The sequence below is a fragment of the Colius striatus genome, chromosome 4, assembly GCF_028858725.1.
Source record: "Colius striatus isolate bColStr4 chromosome 4, bColStr4.1.hap1, whole genome shotgun sequence".
NCBI classification, from domain to species: Eukaryota; Metazoa; Chordata; class Aves; order Coliiformes; family Coliidae; genus Colius; species Colius striatus.
This window is the reverse complement of record NC_084762.1, coordinates 38,100,724-38,122,742: the sequence shown is the minus strand read 5'-3', so window position 1 is coordinate 38,122,742 and position 22,019 is coordinate 38,100,724. Positions and strand designations below refer to the sequence as shown.

Here is a 22,019-nt window from a genome sequence, read left to right as displayed (position 1 = left end):
CTCAAAATAATGCATTCAATTCAATGAGAAAAAAAATCCCACAAAATGAACTAAAGTGATCTGCAATTCTGAATACCTGACTATATTGTGTATTGTTCGACTGCAGAGAAAAAAAAAGTAAAATTACACCTCCAAAATAGATGACTAAATGACTAGATAAAAGACTAAAAGAGAGGAAAATAGTATAGTCCTGTAGAAGACTAGCTATTCTGTGAAAAAAGAAATAATCCAAATGCTTTTATTTTGTTGATTGTACTTTTTTTTAAAAAGGTATTTCTGAAAACTTCAAAAGAAACAGTGATCAATATATTTATAAGGTTTCAGTTACAAACACTGGTAGATCTCATGTCAAAATTTTTACTTCTGTTGCTACACCTTTGTAGTTCAGCAGTTATTGATCTCATACCTGCTGAGAGCTGTTAGCAAATGTGCTTGTTGAAGAGCAGTTCCAGTATCTTTTGGTGTAACAATCAGTAGATTGTGCAGAAGGCTGCAAACAGCTGACAAAAGTGCAGGTGTAACTATAGCACGCTGTTTAGACAGAGCAGCAGCCATGGGAGAGTCATGTTGACTTGCAGATTCTGTTGTGGTTGTATCACTTTGACCTAGAACATGTTTAATTAAAAAAATGTTTAAAAAAACTAAACAACACACAAAACCAAAAAAGATTAATTGGAGCAGTTACATAAGACATATTGGGTGCTTTTTTTTTTTTTTTTTTTTTTTTTTTAATAAAATACCCAAGTGCTCTCTACAATTAAAACACTATATTCTGGAAGAAGGAAAAAACTACAAAAACAAAACCTGCCACCCAACAAAGAAACTGAATAATGAAAAGAAGTGTTGTTTTTAATAGTTCAGAAATAAAATGTTCCTTCTACAAGGCACTAGTAATCATTAAACTGTAAATTTGGAAAGACATAAATTTTCAGTTCTTTAACATAAAAATATTTTTTATTTGTAGATATCTCTCTCTGCATCTGCACTATTTCATATGTTCTTTTATATTATATTCACTTTTGTCTTTCTATATACAATCATATATACGTCTCCCTCTGTGACATGTGCACATGCTTTACCAAAATGTCATGTTTTGAAAGGGTGATAGGATTACAGGAATAGAACCTAAGTCTTGAGTTACGTTTCACTCATTTCTGTCAAATGTACTTCACCTTATTTAATTTTAAAGGAAGTGTTTCATGTTGTCTTCCAAAAGAATCACTAGAAGCATCAATGGTGATTATTCCAGCAATACACAAATTTTATATGCATCTACCAAATGCTGTAACACATGTAGGATAATACACTGTATTCATCACTGTGTTCACAAACTCAGAGTTTGACTTACCTTGGGCCATAAGCCGATCAACTACAGTTTCAGGTATAAAAGTGGCTGAATCTGTTGGGACTACTGCCTGAAGCTCAGTAACACTCCCCAGTGATGGTGACGAAGACTGAATCTAGAAAGATATAAAAAGGAAATTAGTTAATTCCAGCTTTTATAGAACAGACTTCTATTTGTATTTTGCTTGAAGGGGAAAAAAACAGTCCCACAAAACCAAACTCATGAAATAAAAAACAGTAAAAAATTATTGTTTAAACCCAATTTGATGATTTTTTTGTGCACTGTATGTATATATATAATTTATAAGCAGTTAATAATTGAAACTATTGAAAGATGTGCAGTATGAACATTTCAGTTAAAAACTCATCAATGCCTACATTACAGAAAATTCCTTCTCTTCATCCTTCTTTTTCATCCATACAATCAACTGAATCTACGTTTAGACTAAGAGAGAAAGGCATTACTGAAGCATTTAAGTTCCACTTTTTCATGAACTATTTGCTCTACTGAGAACATCAGCGTTTGTCCATTTGTATCAGGACATATTTTTATCTGAACATCACAAGCACATTAATCATTAGCCAAAAAGTTCCAGAGTCTTTCCAACTCTGGGTACTTCTCTTAACCTGATTTCTGTGATCCATATTATGTGTATTCATTTCATGGTAAAGACATGAGATTTATATGACAGCAGATAATTTTACTGTTTTATTACCATGCTCCTTCTATCAATTCTACATTACCCATTATATTATTAAATTTTCATGCTTTCAAAAGTTCTCCATACTTTTGCTACTGTGTTAAAACCACAAACTTGAGATCAGAATACCTAGAGTCTCCAGCTTTATAATGCTTCTGTGGCATGACAAGACCTATGACCTGTTACAGAGAGGATCTGATAGGCATCTCCCATGTCAGGTCACTTTTTCGCTTCTGTTTATTGTTTTTTAGCTGGACAATTCACACCAAAAAGTTTCTTCAAGAGTGTCACTACACGGTGTAAAGAATGTAGAATGTTGGAAAATCCAATGAAATCCTGAGTCATAGTTTGAAGATGGATGAGAAAATTTTTCCTTACAGGGAGTTTTCAAAGGAAGACTGAAATATTTCAAAGGTCTTCTTTTTAAAAGTCTATTAGAATATCAGTTGGAATACATTTTTTACCTAAGGAAAAATTAAAAATTACTTGGTTGACAAAAAAAGTGGAGGGAAGGAAATCACAGATTACTCCTTTCCTAGCTATCATGTCCTTGCAGTTAGGACACTGCTTTCCAGGTTTGTCTTGGATTTACTCAGCAGTCTTTTGGGCTACAGAAATATTCCCTAGAAGGTTTAACCTCCCTTCTGCCCTTCATCACTTCAAACTATTTTTCCAAAGAGGCTTCTATCAGCACATCTTTACTTGAGATTAGAGTGCTTGGAGGAGTGAAAGGTTTCCACCTTCATACTCTCAACTCGCTTCTCTCCCGTTTTTTTTCCTGTCTTGAATCTTTATTCTCAAGCATGTTCAGTTCCTCAAAAAAGCCAGAAGTTTATTGTAACATGGAAGACAGGCTACAGTAAGATTGGAAGAACATGACTGAAACCCAGGATTCACATATAGCTTGGGTTACAGAAACACTGAGACATGCTTGGATAATTGTCATTAGCAAAATGCACCATCAAATTGTACCAACCAACTGGAATTCAAATCCTGGTTAGATTATACAAATACAATCAGTATTTGCCAATTCAAATAAACTAAAGTTTCGTGCTTGCCAATTTAAATAATCACTAAAATCCATTATTTCTATTAGAATAAATCAATCTATCTTGACACATGGAAAATGCTGCATTTACTCAGCACTGTTCTTCATTTTAGTAAAGGACAAAAACTTAACTCTTTCTTAAAAAGCGCAAACTCAAAATGCCACTTCCACCAGTTGACATGTTTCTTCTGTAAAAAGCTCTAAAAGGAATTATTACTATGCTTAAAGATACTATTATGAATTTTTACAAGTTTTCACATGTGACTAAATAATATCTTCTATATCACACAACAATTCTTTATCCATCTTTTATAACTAAACACTTCAGACAAAAAAATAAAAACAAGGTCTTAGATATGCTTTAAAAAAAAAAAAAAATCAATAAAAGCTTTATTTGTTAGAAATATATCAGCTTCCTGCACTAATGGAACATTTAGTGGTAACTGCTTCACAGTGGGATATGGGTTAAAACCAGAAATTTTCTGCTATTTTAACAGAAAACACACAGTAACACAATAAAGTTGTTTCCACAATGCTCTGCCATCCAGAAGATAAGATATTACTGCTTTTATAAATCACCTTTGATAAGGATGAATGGTGGGGTGTGAGACATTTTATCTAAGTAAAGGACATTTACTACTGCCACTGTATTCTTTCTAGGAGCAATGAAGTATTCTGCTGGTTAACAGTGAAACAACAGACTTTAGAAGGGGGTTTAACTGGGGAAAAGAAAGGGTTATGTTGGCTGGGAGATGACAGCTGGAGATTAGAACTAATACCAGAGAGTACAAAAACTGTCTGTGTAGAAATACAGGAGAAGTGTGAGGGTTTTCCATTTATCTACCAGAAATTAATAAAAGGTCTTTTCTTAACCTCTTGTATAAAAATCCCTCTGGCATTGCTTTAATAGGCTTGCTGTGATTAATTCTATTCAGTTCCCTTTTCAAAGGTTTAAATCACTTAACTGTATAGCACACTGGTAACCATGGTTCCAGAAAATGAAGCAGACATTTTTATAAAATAGCAAGAAGATTTCATAGGAAAGAATATCCATTACTTAAAGCTATCTGGGAAAAGTGTGTAGATCTTTTACCTTCATTAGTTTTAGCTGAAGTTTTTAAAATAACTGCTCATTTTGCTAAACAGTCCTGGACACAGAAGAACTCTAGTGTGTTTATGCAGTGTCATTTTCACTTCAAGTAATTTCCACTTAGAGTTATATGAAACCTATGTGCCTTTGATAGTACACAGCTCAAGTATCAATTATTTGATATCTGAAAACAGAAAACTAGTGTATTATCTTTTTTTCAGAACTGTTTTCAAATATTAAAAAAAATGATAATCCACCAGCCATTTTCTGTTCACCAAAAAGAAATTCACACAATTCAGTAAAAAAAGACATCACTTTTGCTTGGGCAATTATCTTCAGGATGTTGCTTACTGAAGAAAAAAAGCAGTTTCAGCTTCCTAGATTGACATTCAAGAAATAAATGAATATGCATATTCATAACAACTTAAATATATATATATATTTTAAAACATCAGAGTAGAGTAGAAACAATTTTACTTACTTTGATAGCTGGTAACTCAATTATTTGTGGTTTTTATTATCAAATCCACAGCACGCGCAAAAAAAAAAAAATCACACATTTTTCCCTTAAATAAGACCTGCAGACTCCCTTTCATCTGTGGTGGGGAAAGTATGCCATCTATTGGGCTTAGAATAACTACATCTTCTTATACTATCAATATATAAAATTTAGAGATGAATTTCTACAAACTTTTGTTAATGACTTCATAAACATGTTTCTTTTGCACATCCATAAAAATGGAAAGCTTTGGGCCAAACTGTAGGAACATAAAATTTGAAGCAATATAGGAATGAATTACAAATGTCTGATTTCTCAAAAAGTTTGAGTTTTTAAATGTATTTCCAAACTTTACTAGATAGACAATAGTCATTAACTACACTCTGAAATACAGTTTCTATTTAGTCTCAGTTCCCTGCCTCTATCTGCTCCTAACACACACACTGGCATTAGAATATCAGACCTCTCTATCTTGCCTTTCAGCTTGGAAATTTACGATCTGTCATGTTAGCACTGGTATTTTTTTAAAAGTAAGAAACTTAGTTCACAAACCCAAGAGTTTACAGCTGCTAAAAAAGTCCATGAAGGTCAAATGGAAATAAAATTAACTTCTAAAAATTCCAACAAAAGTAACTGTGTGAAATCTTCATATGTATCAAGGGAAGAAAGAAAACAAATCAAAAGAATAGAAAACCCAAAATTGAATAAAATGCTGTTACATTAGCTGTAAAAGCATAATATTGGTATGGAGTATATCTAATGAATTATACATCTGGAAGACTGACACAAATGAGCATATTTTAGTTTTACACTACGCTTTCCACTTTAAGTAATAAATTGTCCATTTGTTAACTGGAATTTTAGAGCTATGCCTTTCTGTTAAACTATGATTCTACTTTGCACATATAACTGAAAAGACATTAATTTGATCTAGTAAATACCAAATTATTTTTTTGCTTTTTTTGTTTTAAGCTACTGAATCCAAAGAAATGTAATGAACTCTTGAACTCTTCATGAGCACTTAAGCATAATTTTGAGTGGATTGGACACTCAACTCTGATAAGAATTGCTAATTGAAATTAACTTTTCCCTCAAGTACCATGAACAAAATAAAATTTCATTTGTTCCATTTTCATTCCTGGAAAAAAGTGGCACATCATGTATTCCATAAAAACAATTAGGAAACAATTGCTTTTAAACAACCTGAGATTCTTTTATAAAGGTTTTTTTTTAATGCAGTATTCATGTTAACATCTAGTTCTTGATTTACAGGCAGTTTCATTCTATTTTTAAATATGTAAATTTGAATATTTTTGTTTAAAATTACCCTAAGCACTGGGGAGGGAGGCACATTTTAGAGAAATGAAAATCCAATTCGCCAATTACTAGAAACATGCCAGGTAAGAAACACTCTACTAATCAACAACACATTTATAATAGAAAGTCGGGACAGTAGAGATAAATTGTAATGGTAACAAAATGTCAATACTAGCTTTTCTATGTTTTTATTACGATCCACAGAAAAACTGGGTGCATCAACTTTATTCAATAAAACAAGACAGAATCTTTCTGTGCTTTTTCAGTCCTTGTTATAACAGCACATCTGTTTAACAGAAAATAAACTTCTGAGATATATATTACAGCTTTGATTTTATATTAGACTGTAACTCATAAATCAAAATATTTTGAAGAAAAAGTAATAAAAATATAAAAATGGATTTCAGTTCAACATCTCAGAGTTTTTCTGGAGTTATGCTGCAGTCTTTGAAAACAGATTATTTTTATCAGGTAACAAATGAACCTTATAAAAGCTTCTTCCATAGCCTGATCTGATATTGCAAATCTACTCTGGAAGTGGAAGAATGTACTTTAATTTCTCCTCCTTCGCATTTGTCATGTTGAAAGAAAGAATACGTTTGCAGACTTTCATTGCAGTAGTCATCCCAAGTCAGAAACTATTTTTTCGAGCAGTCAGCTGCCTTCTTATATTCTTCATGTCTATTTTGGGTCATTCAAGCACTAGTGCCATTTCTGTATAAAAGCATTTTAAGTATCCAAAGTTTGTTATGACACCGAACACAATTTTAATCTAATGTACTGATGTGGTTTTGATTGATTAAGTTCTGTAGCTTTGTAATGAAAATACAGGTTCACTCTGAAAGGACATTTTGGATTAAAGCAGCAGAAATGACAACTATAGATGGAGATGTTTGCATTTTGTCAACAAAGATAATTAAAGTTAATCAATCATAAAAAATTTCTTTAGCCCATTAAAGCTACTTCACAGTAAGTTTCATTTTAGTTTCATTTTTTAAATTTTCATTTCAATTTTGCTTTGTTGTTTTGGGTTTGTTTTTTTTAATAATTTGTAACAGTGCAAAATTTCTTCAAAGTATCTAATGAACAGTCATATATTTAAAATAAATAGACTACTCTGCAAGTTACCATAGTTTCAGATGTTGATTGAGAATGTGAAGATCGGCTTTCACTGGATGGAGCCTTCCAAATGTTAAGAGAATCATCAAAATCTGTTGGAAAATTAAAAAAAAAAACACGTTAAGAAAATAAAATTTTATTTTTCATTACTACAAGACCAGCAGAGCACATAACAAGCTTTTCAGAGGATTTCTTCAGTGAAACAGAAAAGTTGTCACCCATAGATGGTATCAGAATACTAGTTTTTATACATTGTAGCTATGAATTCTTATTCATCAAATTCCCTGAATAAACAAGTTAAATACAATTTTCACAGCAATATAAAATAGTGTAGGAAAAAAGCTACACTTTGGTCAAACCACAGTTGCACAGCCTTTAGTTATTTGAAGGAGTTCAGGTTTAGACTTATTTAAAATGTAAAGTATAAAAGTATAGAAAATACTGGAGTCTTGCAGCATAAACATAATGAACAGATGTTCTTGTAATAAAAAAAATTAAAATTTGCATTTGAGAGAAGCTGTTTCAAGAGAACTCTTATCCTTAAAATAATGAAGGCAGAATTACTTTGTAAATCTTTCAGAATAAAAAAATTACAATCTGTCAATACTAGGTTTTGAGGCTTTCATATATTTAGAAAACAACAAAGAACAAAGCATAGATTTTTAGTGTAAAACTCAAAAAATATAAATCCTATACATATCATAGCTAATTATTGAGCTAGCTAATTTTGTTTTTTAACATAACTTTGCAGATGAGGTTATTTTCTTGAAAAATGCATTGGGGAAAACCTGACAAAAATGGTTTCAGGAAGATAAACTAAAGTAATATTTCCTTTTAAGATGACAAGGAACCTATTAAAAAGCATAAACAGGTCATTATAGATCAATAGTGTAACTCTGAAAATACAAATGAAGGATTAATTGAGCTCTCCAAAGAATCTTCTAGCTTTCTAAACTTAAGATCGCAATATGCATTTGAACAAGAATGTAGATTCCCACAATGAATCCCAGTAAGACTTAGAAATTCAGAAAACTCCTACTCAAACCTCTCTGAGGCTGAGCACATGAAGAAACAGGAGCCTTAGACGCAGTCCATGGATTTCTTTTTCCAAAAATTTCATTGTCATAAAGTCACAGCTGTAAAAATGGGTTTTTTACCTCCAATATGTTGCAAGAAAATGTACTGTAGAACCAATTACATTTTTTCCATCTGTAATTTTGTAAAGATGTAAGTAACAGTTCAGAGCTCTTTTCTGAGATATGTTAAATTAATGACTGATCTATTACTTATAAATCCTCAGAGTAATATTTTGACAATATATTTAAGTTCATGGTTTATGCATTCATTTTCGATTCGCTTTATTGGTAAAAATTATTTGAGGTAAGTTACTCAAAACTGGAAACTATTTAAGTTTAAAATACTTCTAGATTATATTAACATGACCTATCAGTTATACCTTCTTCTTCTATGATGAGGTTGTCTTCCTTGGAAGAATTCAAATCAAAAGTATAACATCCTAAGTAACAGCGTTTTACCATCTGATTCACATGTTCATAGAATCGGCAGTGATACAAAAGCGACTTCAGTGCAGGTCTTCTTGTCTGAGAGAGGCCAGATTCTTCATCATGTACACAAGGATCCTAAAGACATGAAATTCACAAACATCATTTCTTTAAAGAACTCTTTCACACAAAATAAACTGTCAAAAAAATTTAACTAAGCCTAAGAAGTGTGTGTGAAATTCTTTAACAGCTAAGTACAAAGCCACGGAAAGATGTAATTGAGTGGGTTTAGGACAGTAAATGTATCAGGAGATTTAAAAATTTTAATTTCAAATTTAATTCTACTGACATATATCAACTAATGCGAAAGGTTTTTTTAGAAAAAGAGTAAATATACTAAAAGTAAATATCCTGAAAAGGTCATCCAGTTCTAAAGTATACTGCCATTATACTATATCCATGTCAATACACCATGATAAGAGATTTATTTAGAAAACAAGACACTAAAAAGAAATAAATTATCTTTGAAGAATGGTTTTCAGTCATTTCTTTTTAAATACCGACGTCAGGGAAAACTTTCTAGAGCAGTGGTTTACACCTGAAAAGATTGATTTCATAATCTAATTTCAAAGAAAAAGACTGATTGACTGCCTTTGTTACTGTATTTCTCTAGTGTTTTCTATAGTAACAGAAGAAGTTATCATTAAGCTACAACATAACCTGTTTCAGAGTAACCATAAAAGCAGAAGTGTTATTTGGCAAAAGAACTCATCCTGAGAAAAATTCAAACCAATCATATTCTGAAAGGCAGTTTTAGACGATATCTTGCAGTACTTCAAAAAGACTAGTTGAAATTATGAAGAAAAAATCATCAGTGTTAATCACAAACTTTCTTCGGTAGACAGGAGACAGCAGATGTAGATCATTTGCAAATAAGTAATTTGAAAAACACTATTTGTCCCCAGGAGGCTCTAGATCTTCCCCAGCCCCTCCATTACACCAAATACAAGCTTAATTTCCAAGAAAACAAAATAAAAACCAGATCAAGTAGAAGCACTAAAACTCTTTTGTGTTACAGGGTAAATTATAACCAGTTTTAGATAGCTAATGCCCATTCTTTTTGCATTCTGTAATATGTAAACAGATTATTGTAACTACTTTAACTATTTGCCTTTTATGTCAATTCATGAAGAATCAGGTATGACAAACAGTTTGAAGGATTTGATACTTTATGTAAACTGTTTACAATGAATTATAAAATGTACACTTTCAGCAACATATTTAGACTTTATCAACAATGACAAATGCATGCTGTGGAAATTGTGTTAGATTAAGTCAAGGTTTTACTATCCTGAACTGTCTTTGCCAGTTTAAAAAGCTATGTTTGATACTTTATTGTACAAGGCCTCCGAGTTACTCATCAATTACATTCATAAAGTGCTCTGACTTCAGCAATCTATACAATACAATGTGTTGCAGTCTTAGAGTACTTTAAACAAGCTGACTTTACTCATGACAACAAATTTCCTACAGCACTTACTTTAAAGTAACATAGCAAAATGAACTATTATAAAGCAGATTAATTACATAATAGCAGCACTATAGAGATTCTCATGATGATACTGGTCTACAAACAGCCAACACTGTCCTATTAATAGCCTTTCCTTTTCCAGTCCTAATTGCCTAAGTGATGCAAAAATCATGTTCTACTTAGGGTATGGTACCTTATTCCTGATATTCACCAAGATCTGCTTTGTAGCTCTCCTTGAGCTTGCTTACATTAAAGTCAACAGACAAACTATCTTATCTAATGCAAGGGAAAAAAGTAACTCCAAAATACAAAATTTGATCCTTGTAGTATCTTTCCATTTTTATTGTTATTTGCAGTTTCAACAGTTTCAATTTACCAGTTACCATAAACTGTTGTTTCATAATATCTTTCATAATATCTTTCATGTGATGAGCAATTATTAATAATTGCACTTATTAATAAGTATCACATTGACTAAAATTTTCTGTTAGTTGTACTGGAATTCATCCAGAATTCTGTTACTGGATTCAAATTTTGTCACCTCACCATAGTCACTGAAGTGTTTAAAAAAAGACAAAGTAACTTTTAATACTGTTTATTCAACAAGTGGCTGCCTCATAAATGTTCTGCTATTATGAATTTAAAGAATTACTATTTATATTGTCACTATATAAGTAATAAGCATTAAACTGAAACATGGGTGAGATTCATAAGAGTACTTGAACTTTTTCCTTCATGATCAACGGAAAGGAACGATAAGACATACTTTAAAATGTAGCTCTGCAAGATATGGTATAATTGACTTTGTGTGCAGCTGAATCATAGATAACTTATCCCAGTTAAATCACAAAAATGCCTTTCAGCACTAACTTGATCTTTTGCAGAAAGGAACAGATAAACGAGGATATGGTTGCATCTTCAAATTTCTTCAAAAAAGAATTTATGTAATTCTCATACAGGTACAATCTCACATACTGGAAGAAGCACAATGGACAGAAAGAATGGGTATCAAGGCCATAGAAATTTGCAAAATGGGGAACTAAGATCCAAAGACCTTTATCTAAAATGAACCAGACTTGTGAAAGTAACATGAGATGAGTGACTCAAGATCAGAACTAGAAAAAGTCTCCGGAAGACCTTACCAGTTCAGACAAGTATCTGATTAGAGAAAGTAAAAGAGACAGACTCTTCCCATTGGTATCCAGTGGCAAGACAAAAGACAATGAGTAAAAATTGAAATACAGGAAATTATATTTAAACTTAAGAAATTTATTTCTCCTTTAATAAGTAGAGAGGGAAGTCAAACATCAGAACAGGTTGTTCAGAGAGGCTGTGGAAATACTCAAAAAGCATCCTTGAAATACTCAAAAAACAACTGGACGCAGTCCCAAGTAACCTTCTCTAGATCATCCAGCTTTACGCAAGGGGTTATGTTTTTAAGCAGCATTTAAATTGACTACAACAACAACCTGCCTCATCTGTCAGAAAAGGTTGTTTATCATCACTTGCACATTCTTTCAAAATATTTTATAAACCTCACATGGCCAGAATTTCTTCTTGCTCGTAACCCTCAAATCATGTTGCATTCCAAGTGTGAAATAAATGTCCAATTTCCATCCTAAAATGTTAATGATACTATGTAAGTAAGCAAGTTTAGGAGCTCACAGATACTATATTCAAAAAACGTAACATATATACAAACTAGCTTTGGTTCTTTCCTTGGACATGCTCAAAGTTTAAAAGAAGTTTCTCTATTCATATAGTTCTCTTTCCAAAATGTTACCTTGGACATGTAATTTTTTAAGTTTCTATTTCACAGGTATACAGACAAAAGTTTTTATATCAAGTAACATCTCTGTGACACCACGACCTCTCTCATGAAATGTAATAGTCACCTACTTGCCAAAGACAATCTTTCACATCTTCTGTAGGAATTGGAATCACAAGGAGATTTTGCAGAATAAAAGCAGCCTGAAAGAAATGAAAGCATCAATGTTGACATCTAGCTGTCACAGTTCACAGAAACTTACATCAGACTGAACAGCAGTCTATATATTATTCCATTGCTTTAGACATACATTGAAGACCAAAGAATTTTAACATTGGCATTGGAAAAAACATGATAGATGTCATTAGAGCAAGAGAAAGCTGCTAAGACAAAAAGACAAGGAAGTGATGGAAAAGAAATCACTAGGAAATTAATTTATTTTTTTATAAAAAACTTTCAGCACTGTTCCAGTACAGTCAATCCAACTGAATGAGCATTACACAACAAATAGCACTGGAAAAAAATCCCTAAGCAGAAAAGCCTGGATAACTGTTTATTTCTCCTGAGCTCAAGAGGGACAGAGAACTTCTGGAGGGAGTCCAGCGCAGGGCCACCAAGATGATCTGGGGACTGGAGCATCTTCCTTATGAGGAAAGGCTGTGGGAACTGGGGCTGTTTAGTCCAGAGAAGAGAAGACTGAGGGGGGATCTCATTTATATACTTATAAATATTAGTGGTGGGTGTCAGGAGGTTGGGACATCCTTTTTTCTGTTGTATCTGGCAACAGGATATGGGGTAATGGGATAAAGCTGGAACATAAAAAGCTCCATTTAAACATAAGAAAAACTATTTTGCTGTGAGGGTGACAGAGCACTGGCACAGGTGGCCCAAAGGGGTTGTAGAGTCTCCTTTCTTGGATGTCTTCAAGATCCACCTGGACGTGTTCCTGTGCAACCTGATCCAGGTGGACATACTTCAGCAGGGGGGTTAGACTAGATCATCTCTAAAAGTCCCTTCCAATCCCTATCATTCTGTGATTCTATGATTCTTCACTCTGTTGTCCTCATGCACCCTTTTTAAATTAATGTAGCAGAACTGGAACAACATGAGGGACACACTGGGACAGGCACATTATGTTCCAAATATTTTCCTTTCTAAGTACACCGCATGTGTGTGCTTCTACTTTATATTACACACATATCACATTGTCATGTTTTAACCCCAGCCAGCAACTACACATCATGCATTTACTTGCTCACTCCTCCCTGACCTCTTGGCAGGATGGAGAGGAGAATAAGATTTTTTTAAAAAACTAAAACTCACAGATTGAAATAAAAACAATTTAATAATAGAAATAAAATAAAATATTGCAATAACAATAATGAAAAGGAAATTGATAGAGAGACAAATAGACCCCTAGACAGACAAGTGATGCACAATGCAATTGCTCAGCACCCCAATGACTGATGCCCGAGTAGGAATTTGCCCCTCTCAGCCAACTGCTCCCACTTTCTATACTGGGCATGACGGTCTATGGCATAGCCCTTTGACTAGTTGGGGTCAGCTGTCCTGGCCATATTTCCTTCCAGCTGCTTGTGCACCTCCTTGCTGGCAGAGCATGGGAAACTGGAAAGTCTTTGACTTAGGATAAGCAACACTTAGCAATAACATGTCAGTGTGTTATCAATATTATTCTCACACTAAATCCAAAACACAGCCCTGTACCAGCTACTAGGAAGAAAATTAATTCTGTCTCAGTTGAAATCAGAACATACATGAATATGTGGTTGGATTGAAATCACTTTTTCATATTTTGTCAATCTTTTGTCAATACCTTTACTCTTATAAGACTACTAAAATTATTTGGAAGTTAGATAAAACAATGAAGCACACAATCTCAAAAGCAGTTTGCACAAATAAATTTAAAATTACTTTAGAATCGTTAATTGGTTGAGCAACTGAGCTAGGAAGAAACTTAATATTTGTCACAGTTGTTCTTAGTCATTGGAAAACACAAAAAACCTCACAGTTAGTGTTGATAGAAAGTTGGAAAGAATGTGTGCACAGTCTAAATATATTATTATTTATATGCTGCTCTACCAGAGTACAAACTTTCAGTTCTCACAAATAAACCTTAATGTTCAGGCAAATTAGATTACTTCATGGCTGAAAATACTACAGATCAGGTGATGAGTTTTAACCAAATTGTTCATAAATGAAACAAAACAGCCATTAAAATCTGAGTTAATTTGTTATGCTTTATCAACTTATTTGTCTGCTTGAGCAAACCTTATGAGATTTTATTCATTCACGTGCATTGTCTTCATCATTTCTGGTTTTAACTAGTCATTTGTTGCTTCTTGAGCTTGTAAGAAGCTAAACATTTTAATTAGGTAGTATTTACATTACAAAGTAGTGCAGCATCAGAGTATGGATAAGTAGAATTAAAAAAAAAAAATCTTTTAGTGAAATCCTTAGTGAAGAAAAACTTGACAAACCTAAGACAGCAAAAGAACACAAGAAACTTACCTCCCTGCGTACCATGCTACATTCAGATTGGTCCAGAAGGATGTTTATCACTGTTCCCCACAGGCCTCCTGAAATGTTCTGGCAACTTTCTGCTAATGCAATACATCCTGTTTCAAGACATGTAAGAGCTGATCCTATTCCAAGAGATGTAAATCTGACCTAGCACATAAAGCACAACACACAATGATATTTCTAACAGAAATTAGGAACATATTTTTAAAATAAAGTTGTATCAACTGAGTCTGGAGCTTAATTAACAACCTCTTTTCCTATATTTCTCTGGCCCTACACTTAAAATCACAACTATGTGTACGTAAAAATAACAGAATTAATAAAATATATTTAGAATACTTAAAATTACTGAGATAATCTTCAGTATTCTTCAAATTTTACCACATAAAAATAGTTCCATCTAGGAAATTCTAATTTAACAGATCTGCATCAAATACATGTGCTTTAAATTTGTAGTTCATGTAAATATTTTTTTTCTTTGCAGTTAAGTAAGAGCAATGTTAATGAAAACTGCCTATTAATCATGATCATGAGTGCCTAGTGAAAGGACAGAAAATGAAGATGTGAGGAAGGATTTCTCAGAAGATATTTATATGGAAACATTCTCCTTACCTTTATTGTTATTTATTGTTATTGTATATTTATTGTTATAGTTAGCAACATTTAAAATAATGCAAAACTGTAGTTTCCATATTAAACAAAATAATAAAACAAAGTTTTCAAATACTTAAGTGTCAAAATAAAATATCAATATTGTATTAACTAACCTCAGGGTCTCTATCTACCCATAAAGGAACCAGCCATGCCAGACCTAGTGGAGAAGCAACTTGTTCTTCACTGTTGTCATAAGGTAAAGACCAAAGAGATATCCAGTCCTGAGCAGAAAACAGAAAATAAACTGATAACTTATTTTACAGCTCTTTCAATGCCATGCTTTTCAATGTCAGTCTACCAACAGCCTGAACTGCCAATTACAGACAATAACACTTTAAAAAGCACACAACACTGATGTTCCAGGAAAAATATTTTGATTCTGTCTCTATTAACTTTTTGACTTCACCTACTGAATGAAATTAAATTTGTCTTACACACAGGATTAGGATAGATGTGCTAAAGAGAAATTAAGTATTTTACATGAAATATTGAGATAATTATTTCCATCTAATATTTACTCCTTACATTTTTTATTTTTGCTTATTATTAACATTTTCTGTCAAAAAAAGAATATGCAATTACTTCATTTATTGTAATTAATTCTTTTTCTTCATATATAAATTCATGCAGACTACCACATACTATCTAGCTGCAAATCCTATAAATCATACTTGTCTTTGCAAATTAATCTCTTCAGTTCAGTTTAAAAAAAACCCCAAACATAATTGCAAAGTGCCCTGTTGAAACATGGCACTGCACAAGCAATGCATTAAGTTCATAAGAATCACAATACCTAAAATTTTGTGTGTCTCCGATCAACTCAGTCTTTATATTTTTACACAACAAGATGACTGATGTTTCATTTGGAGACATGTATTTGCATGGATCTTCTCAATACACAAAATACTAATTACAAAAAGCACTGTGTTTTACGGTCTTTGAGTTTGGGGAAGAAGGGCATTAACACAGAAAATGGAATACAAAACAGAGGTCAGTAAAGCAAGCTCAATTATATGATACCATAGTAATTAAACAAAATACTGCAACAATTCCAGCATACTCTAAGTGTATGCTCTCTTTCTTGTGTACTCCTACAGACATTTGTTAAGTAAGATCTGTCTATCAGTATGAGCTAAAGGATCTTAATATACTGGTTCACAATAGAACCAGTAGAACAAAACAAAACAAAACAACCACTTGCTTTAACTAGTTTCAAGTCATGCATTTTTTTTTTTTTTTTTACTTATAATTATCCAGCGAACCCCTTGTATAATACTGCTTGCATGGAGGAAGAAGGCTAATTTTGTATTTCTCTTTCTATTAGACTTGACAGTAAATCACATGCTACTAAACATCCAGGATGTAAAACTTCTTTGCAGTTGTAAGTTATTAGTACAGTCTAGACATTAACATTGTTATAGCCATAAAAAAATGTCACTGATCATTATGCTACTATAAATACTACTCTATGAGATGGATATTAAAAATGTCCACTCTTTCATCATGTATTTATGATCTTACTCTTGTGAGGATGCAGTCTTCTGCATCCTTCTGCATCTTCATACTCTGTCCCCTGTAATTTTAATAAATTTTGTCTGTACTTAATATCTTGAAGAAGGAGTACAAAACTGAAGAAATATATATCCGTAATTTGGAGAAGCAGGTATACTGCTATTTCTATTATATATATATACTTGATCATATTGAAAGGTTTTCACTTGTGGCTATCACATATATTAACAAGAGTGGACAGCAATTCTCAAAAATGATTACACTAAACTCTTGAATTTTCTTTAAAGTCATTTTTTCTAATCTCTGAAAAATTCAGCTCTTGGACACAAAAATAAATTTTGTTAATAAGTAACGATAGCTCCTTTTACAAGTAAGACAATGATCCTTTCATTTTGTGTATATTCTTTCATGAACATATATATATGAAAAACACACAAATATGTGTAAACATGTTAGAAAGTCTGTTATCTACACAAGGCCGAAGAAATCATGCTGTTATAAAATCTTGTATTTATTCATCCTACATAAAATTCTGATTTCTCATTTTTATAAAAATAAAATTGTACCTTATTCTGCTAGAAGGCCTTTCTAAATCCACAGAATTAGTTGCAGAATTATTTGTGTTAGAACTGAATCTTCAGCTTTCTTATGTGCTATACTCTATTCTATCTATCTAACATTATATATCAAATTAGATTACTTGATTTATGCATTTTTTTCATTTTACCATCTGTTGCAACATATGACAACTTCCTCCACTACATACCAAAATTCTTTGCTTAACTTAGAAGTTAAAATATATTTGTGCATCCCCCTCCCAAATGACAAGATAAGGACACTTACCATATCCTTAGCTTGAGCCATCATTTCATTAGATAAGTGAAGTAAGCAAAGAACAGTGCTTTTGGTAACACCTTTTCCCATGAAGGACATTGCATTTCCTCCCCACTCAACATAAAATGATGAGATGACCTAAGAGTGGGGGCATCATTAATGTAAGCAGTCTACAGGTAGAGTACAAATTGTCCTAAACACTATGAAATCATAGTTTAAACTCATTAAAAGATGAATTTTAGTTGAATTTTAAAAATGTATTTATGAGTCCTTCAGTCAAGTGATGGTTTCCTATATGGTTGAACTTCTGAAGTTCAATGACTATGTGCTCTTCAAAAGAAGAATGCGGTAGAGCTTACTAACAAGCACAACATTTAATGGAATCCTGAAAGTTTGCATCTGATGGAAACAGTCCATTTATAGTACCCATTTATTTTTACTAAGTTTGGAATAGGAAATATAATTTCCTTTCAGAATTCTGTGTTCAAGAAAATGGAACATATGTATCTTTTATTGTGACTTGAACTGGAATAAACATATCAGTTTTCTTTTTAGAATTCTAATGAACAAAAATAAAGGTCATTGGGTCGTAACATAAAATCACCCGTCTCTAATCATGTATTTAATCATACATTTTTAAATAAAAGAGCATGCTGCTTTCAACAGAATATGCTTTTTTTTAATTATAATCTTAAAACTTACACTTCAATTTTTTTTCTCCTCAGTTCATCACTATTTAAACCTCTCTATTTTTGCTGCTGTTCTTTCTTTCAGTGTTCCACTCTACAAGCATTCCTTCAAACCCACTTTCATTCCTCCTCCCCAAAAAGAAGCCTTATGCTTATTTTCATACTTAAACCATGTAAAACTGCATCATTGTTTTGCACAGAGCTTATGTATTACCAGTTCATTTCATTCAGTAACATTTATTATGATTTTGCCTAGGAATAAACTTTCTTTCACATGACATCTATAACCTTGGTACATTTTTAATCTAGATTTCAAACTACTAATCAAGTAGCTCTAAAATATATATTTCTACTCAAGAAATCTTGGAAAGCTACACTTCCCTGTAAAAGACTAAATTTTTCTTTCTCTCTGCCAATGCTACAAAAAGATTTTAGTACTTGAAACTAAGAAGAAAGCTTCTAAATGTACCTACCTTACTTAATACTCATAAAACAAGAAAGTCAAATATCTCTTTTCCTGGAGTTTTCAAAAGATGTAATTTTGGAGCAAAAACTAATTGTCTATCACATTCAAGGATGTAGCAAAAAACAGAAGGTAATTTCAGCTTCTCAATAAATGCAGCACTGTGAGTTAACTCTTTTCTGCTTTCTCAGTGTTAAAACCTGCCTAATGAGTTACCGTTCCCTCAGATTCCCTTTCATACATGGACTTTGCCTATGGGAGAAGATCTTGGACTTTTGCTCTGAAGAATTTAATTTATAAAAATAATTTTAAAGGAAAAAAATAATCACATCTGTTTTTGATCTTGCTTAAACTATCATCACTTCATATTATCTCTTAAATAGGAGATGAGGGCACATACAACTCATTATAAGAATTACAGACACACATCACTCAATTTAGCCTCCATATTTTTGCTATTTACTAAGCAGAAAAAAAGTACCTTTTCCACATCTATTCCTAGTGATGATATTCAGTAAAAGTATGTCCTAAAAATTATAGTGTTATTAGTTGCATGGTTCATTCCAAAAGCCAAACCAAAAGCAAAGTTTTAACATAAACTACTTACCTCAAGGAGACTTGTTAAATATTTCTTACAAATTGTGACAGGTTCAACTGCAGGAGAGTAGGTACTCCAGTCTGGAAGTGCAGTGACATGAACCATTCCTCGTAATGTCCTCTCCAGTGAAGGAAGTCCATAAAAGTGTGGTGCATCTGTTAGCCTTAAGCACTGTAGCAGCTTCATTGCCAGCTCAGTTCTGAAAGAGCCAGCAAGTTCCAGGCCCTCTCTGGTTTAATTGTAAAAAACAAAACAAACAGACAAAAACAACCAATTGTAAACACGAAGCTATTACAATTAATCACTTTACCAGAGACAATTGCCTCATTCTTCTTACTCTTAGTCTGTGAGTTTCAGCATCTCAATTAGTTACTATTGCCTTATACACATAATCATATGGATTTGATGTTGACATTTCTAGCTTTTCCAAGGTTCTGAAAGCACAATATTATACCTCATAGCAACAGTGCTTAACCAAATTAGGACAAATTAGATACAATTCTAATTATTAAGGAGCCTGTTAAATAAAGAATGAGACTGGACAATAGGTAATAGAGTAAGAAGCATTGAAAAGCTTTGTAGCTCAGCCTGTATTTGTTCTGGTTTAAAAATGATTGATGCAAAATACCATCACTCTAGAATTCAGGTAGACAGAAAATAAAAGAGTGAGAAATATAACTAGCAGGAATTTCTACAATCCTCCCTTTTCTAGATGTCAATATTATTAGAAAATAACTAACTGCATGGGAAGAATGAAGAAGGTAACACTGTGAATGTATCTTTACAGTTATGTTGTGACACTTAACAAACAAGTTTATCTTAAGCTGCAATTTTAGTATTTCTTCTTATACACTTGGACATAAAGATTTAGTGTGGGAAGACGTAATATTAGAAACTTGGAGGAAAAAAACCTGAATAGAATTTCATTTCTGTGTTTGCTTGACTGACTGAAAAAGGCTGGAACTTCATGCTGCAAGCAGCTGTCCTAAATAATCATTAATGTGCACTGATATACTGTATTAGGCCAAAGAGGAGCTCAATGAAAATAAACATTTGTTGTTATTTCAAATATTTCAATGTTTTACTTTGCTATAAATGCTACAAAATCAATCAAGTTATCATTCACTTGTGCAAATGAAAAAGTGAAAAAGAAATAGCCTATCTTCTCCCTGCAATGTTTAATTATCATTTGCTGAAAAAGAGACCACTAGTACATACTTTCCAAGCTTCACAGTTAATTTACTAATTTACTGTGAAAAGGACTGTCTAATGTTTCTCTTTAAGAGATGTATATTCCATGTTTACAATTTCAAATGATTGAGTCATGATGCAATCCTATTTCAGTTCTGACTGAGATACAGCAGCAGTAAGTATTGTGATTCCCTGTTAGAATTACATGGGCAGGTCCATTCACACTGTACCTGTCGGTCACTGACATGGAACAAAATAACAATGTGTTAAAAAAATGAATGAGTTCTTTATCCAGTTGCTGCCTGACAGCAGTCTGTATTTCATCTATTTCATCCTGCAGTTGAGATTCTGTCCGCACCAGAAGGCCCAAAAGGGATTTTGGCTTCTAAAAGAAAAAAAAGAAAATACAGTCATATAATGCCTTGTTTAAATCCTATTTTAATACTCACACTAAAGTCATTTTTCTATTGAGTGCTTGCAAATCACAAACGTTAAAAATCATAAATTCCATGATAACTTTACTTAAAAGTTTTTCTGTAAAAAGCACAGTAAAAAGTCATAATTACCAATTACTTGAACCTACTAAACATCATTAAAAAAATCTACTGTTAAGGCCTTTAAAATCTCTTAAGCCACGATACTGTGTATTTTGAAGCATGAAAGAATAGTCAGTTACATACAGCAATAATCTGCAACAAAAAAATAGATCACAAAAACCAGAAAATGCATGTCAGAAAGTTCAAGATGTATGTTTTATCTCTTGGTTGCTTGTGAGACTTAAAATCACTTAATATACTGAATGGGACATATTTACAAAAATGTTACAGGATTCCCAGCTAGCCATATAAATGGAAGCATTTAAATTTTATAAGTAATTGAAAAGAAGTCTACTAGCATTTTTTCCCTAAATGTTTAGATTGTATTTTAAAGGGGGAAAATGCAAGCACATGCAGACTGTATTTAATATACGACATTCATTACCACAGACAGTCTTGCATGTGGTCAGTATGCTCTCACTTTCTGAAGAACAGTACTTTGCAAACTTCTAAAACCACAACTATTATTTCCATCTTTGCCACTGAACTATTATTTTTACACAAGATTGAATTATTCTATTTCGACAAATCTAATACATGTTGTTTTATAGTGCTCTGCGATGTTCATTTGCTACTTGTTTTTGTAGTTCCCAATTTTACACATCTTAAATGAACAGTATTGGACATAACCAATCTCTCAAACAGAAAGCAGAGTCTAGAAAAACTGACAAGAAAAAATATACATTCTTTCAATATTATACATGTATTTTAACTACAGTAACTGAACTGCATATGCTCATACAATATCTTCCTCATGTTTAAAAAAAATGTTTTATTTAGACATATTGTAACCATGTAAAATCAGAACTGAAGTGACACACACATTGAAAGCAAAAACATGTCCTAACTTTTAATTCTTGTTCTTAATGCAAGACAGATAATGTTCATAAATATCTTTGCCAAACAGAAGGTTCCAACACACCAGTCTGAACCTCATCCTTTAAGTTACATTGCATCTCATTCTTTAAGTTACATTGCACACACATCACAGTTAACTATGCAATGAGACATACATATCATAT

The 22,019-nt window shown here is 32.4% G+C and overlaps 1 protein-coding gene across 2 annotated transcripts in view; it reads right to left on the bottom strand.

Moving 5' to 3' along the window:
* Nucleotides 1–22,019, bottom strand: part of RTTN (rotatin) — an 85,351-nt gene that overhangs the window by 23,562 nt on the left and 39,770 nt on the right. The window contains exons 27-36 of one of the 2 annotated variants that reach the window (XM_061994823.1): nt 20,632–20,786; nt 19,220–19,439; nt 17,470–17,598; nt 15,228–15,335; nt 14,449–14,607; nt 12,051–12,122; nt 8,575–8,758; nt 7,128–7,210; nt 1,349–1,460; nt 407–605 (exon numbers count right to left, since the gene is read on the bottom strand). In XM_061994823.1, coding sequence (XP_061850807.1) covers nt 407–605; nt 1,349–1,460; nt 7,128–7,210; nt 8,575–8,758; nt 12,051–12,122; nt 14,449–14,607; nt 15,228–15,335; nt 17,470–17,598; nt 19,220–19,439; nt 20,632–20,786 — 1,421 coding nt within the window. The remainder of the gene's footprint in view (nt 1–406; nt 606–1,348; nt 1,461–7,127; nt 7,211–8,574; nt 8,759–12,050; nt 12,123–14,448; nt 14,608–15,227; nt 15,336–17,469; nt 17,599–19,219; nt 19,440–20,631; nt 20,787–22,019) is intronic. The other variant, XM_061994822.1, reaches the window with a different exon arrangement.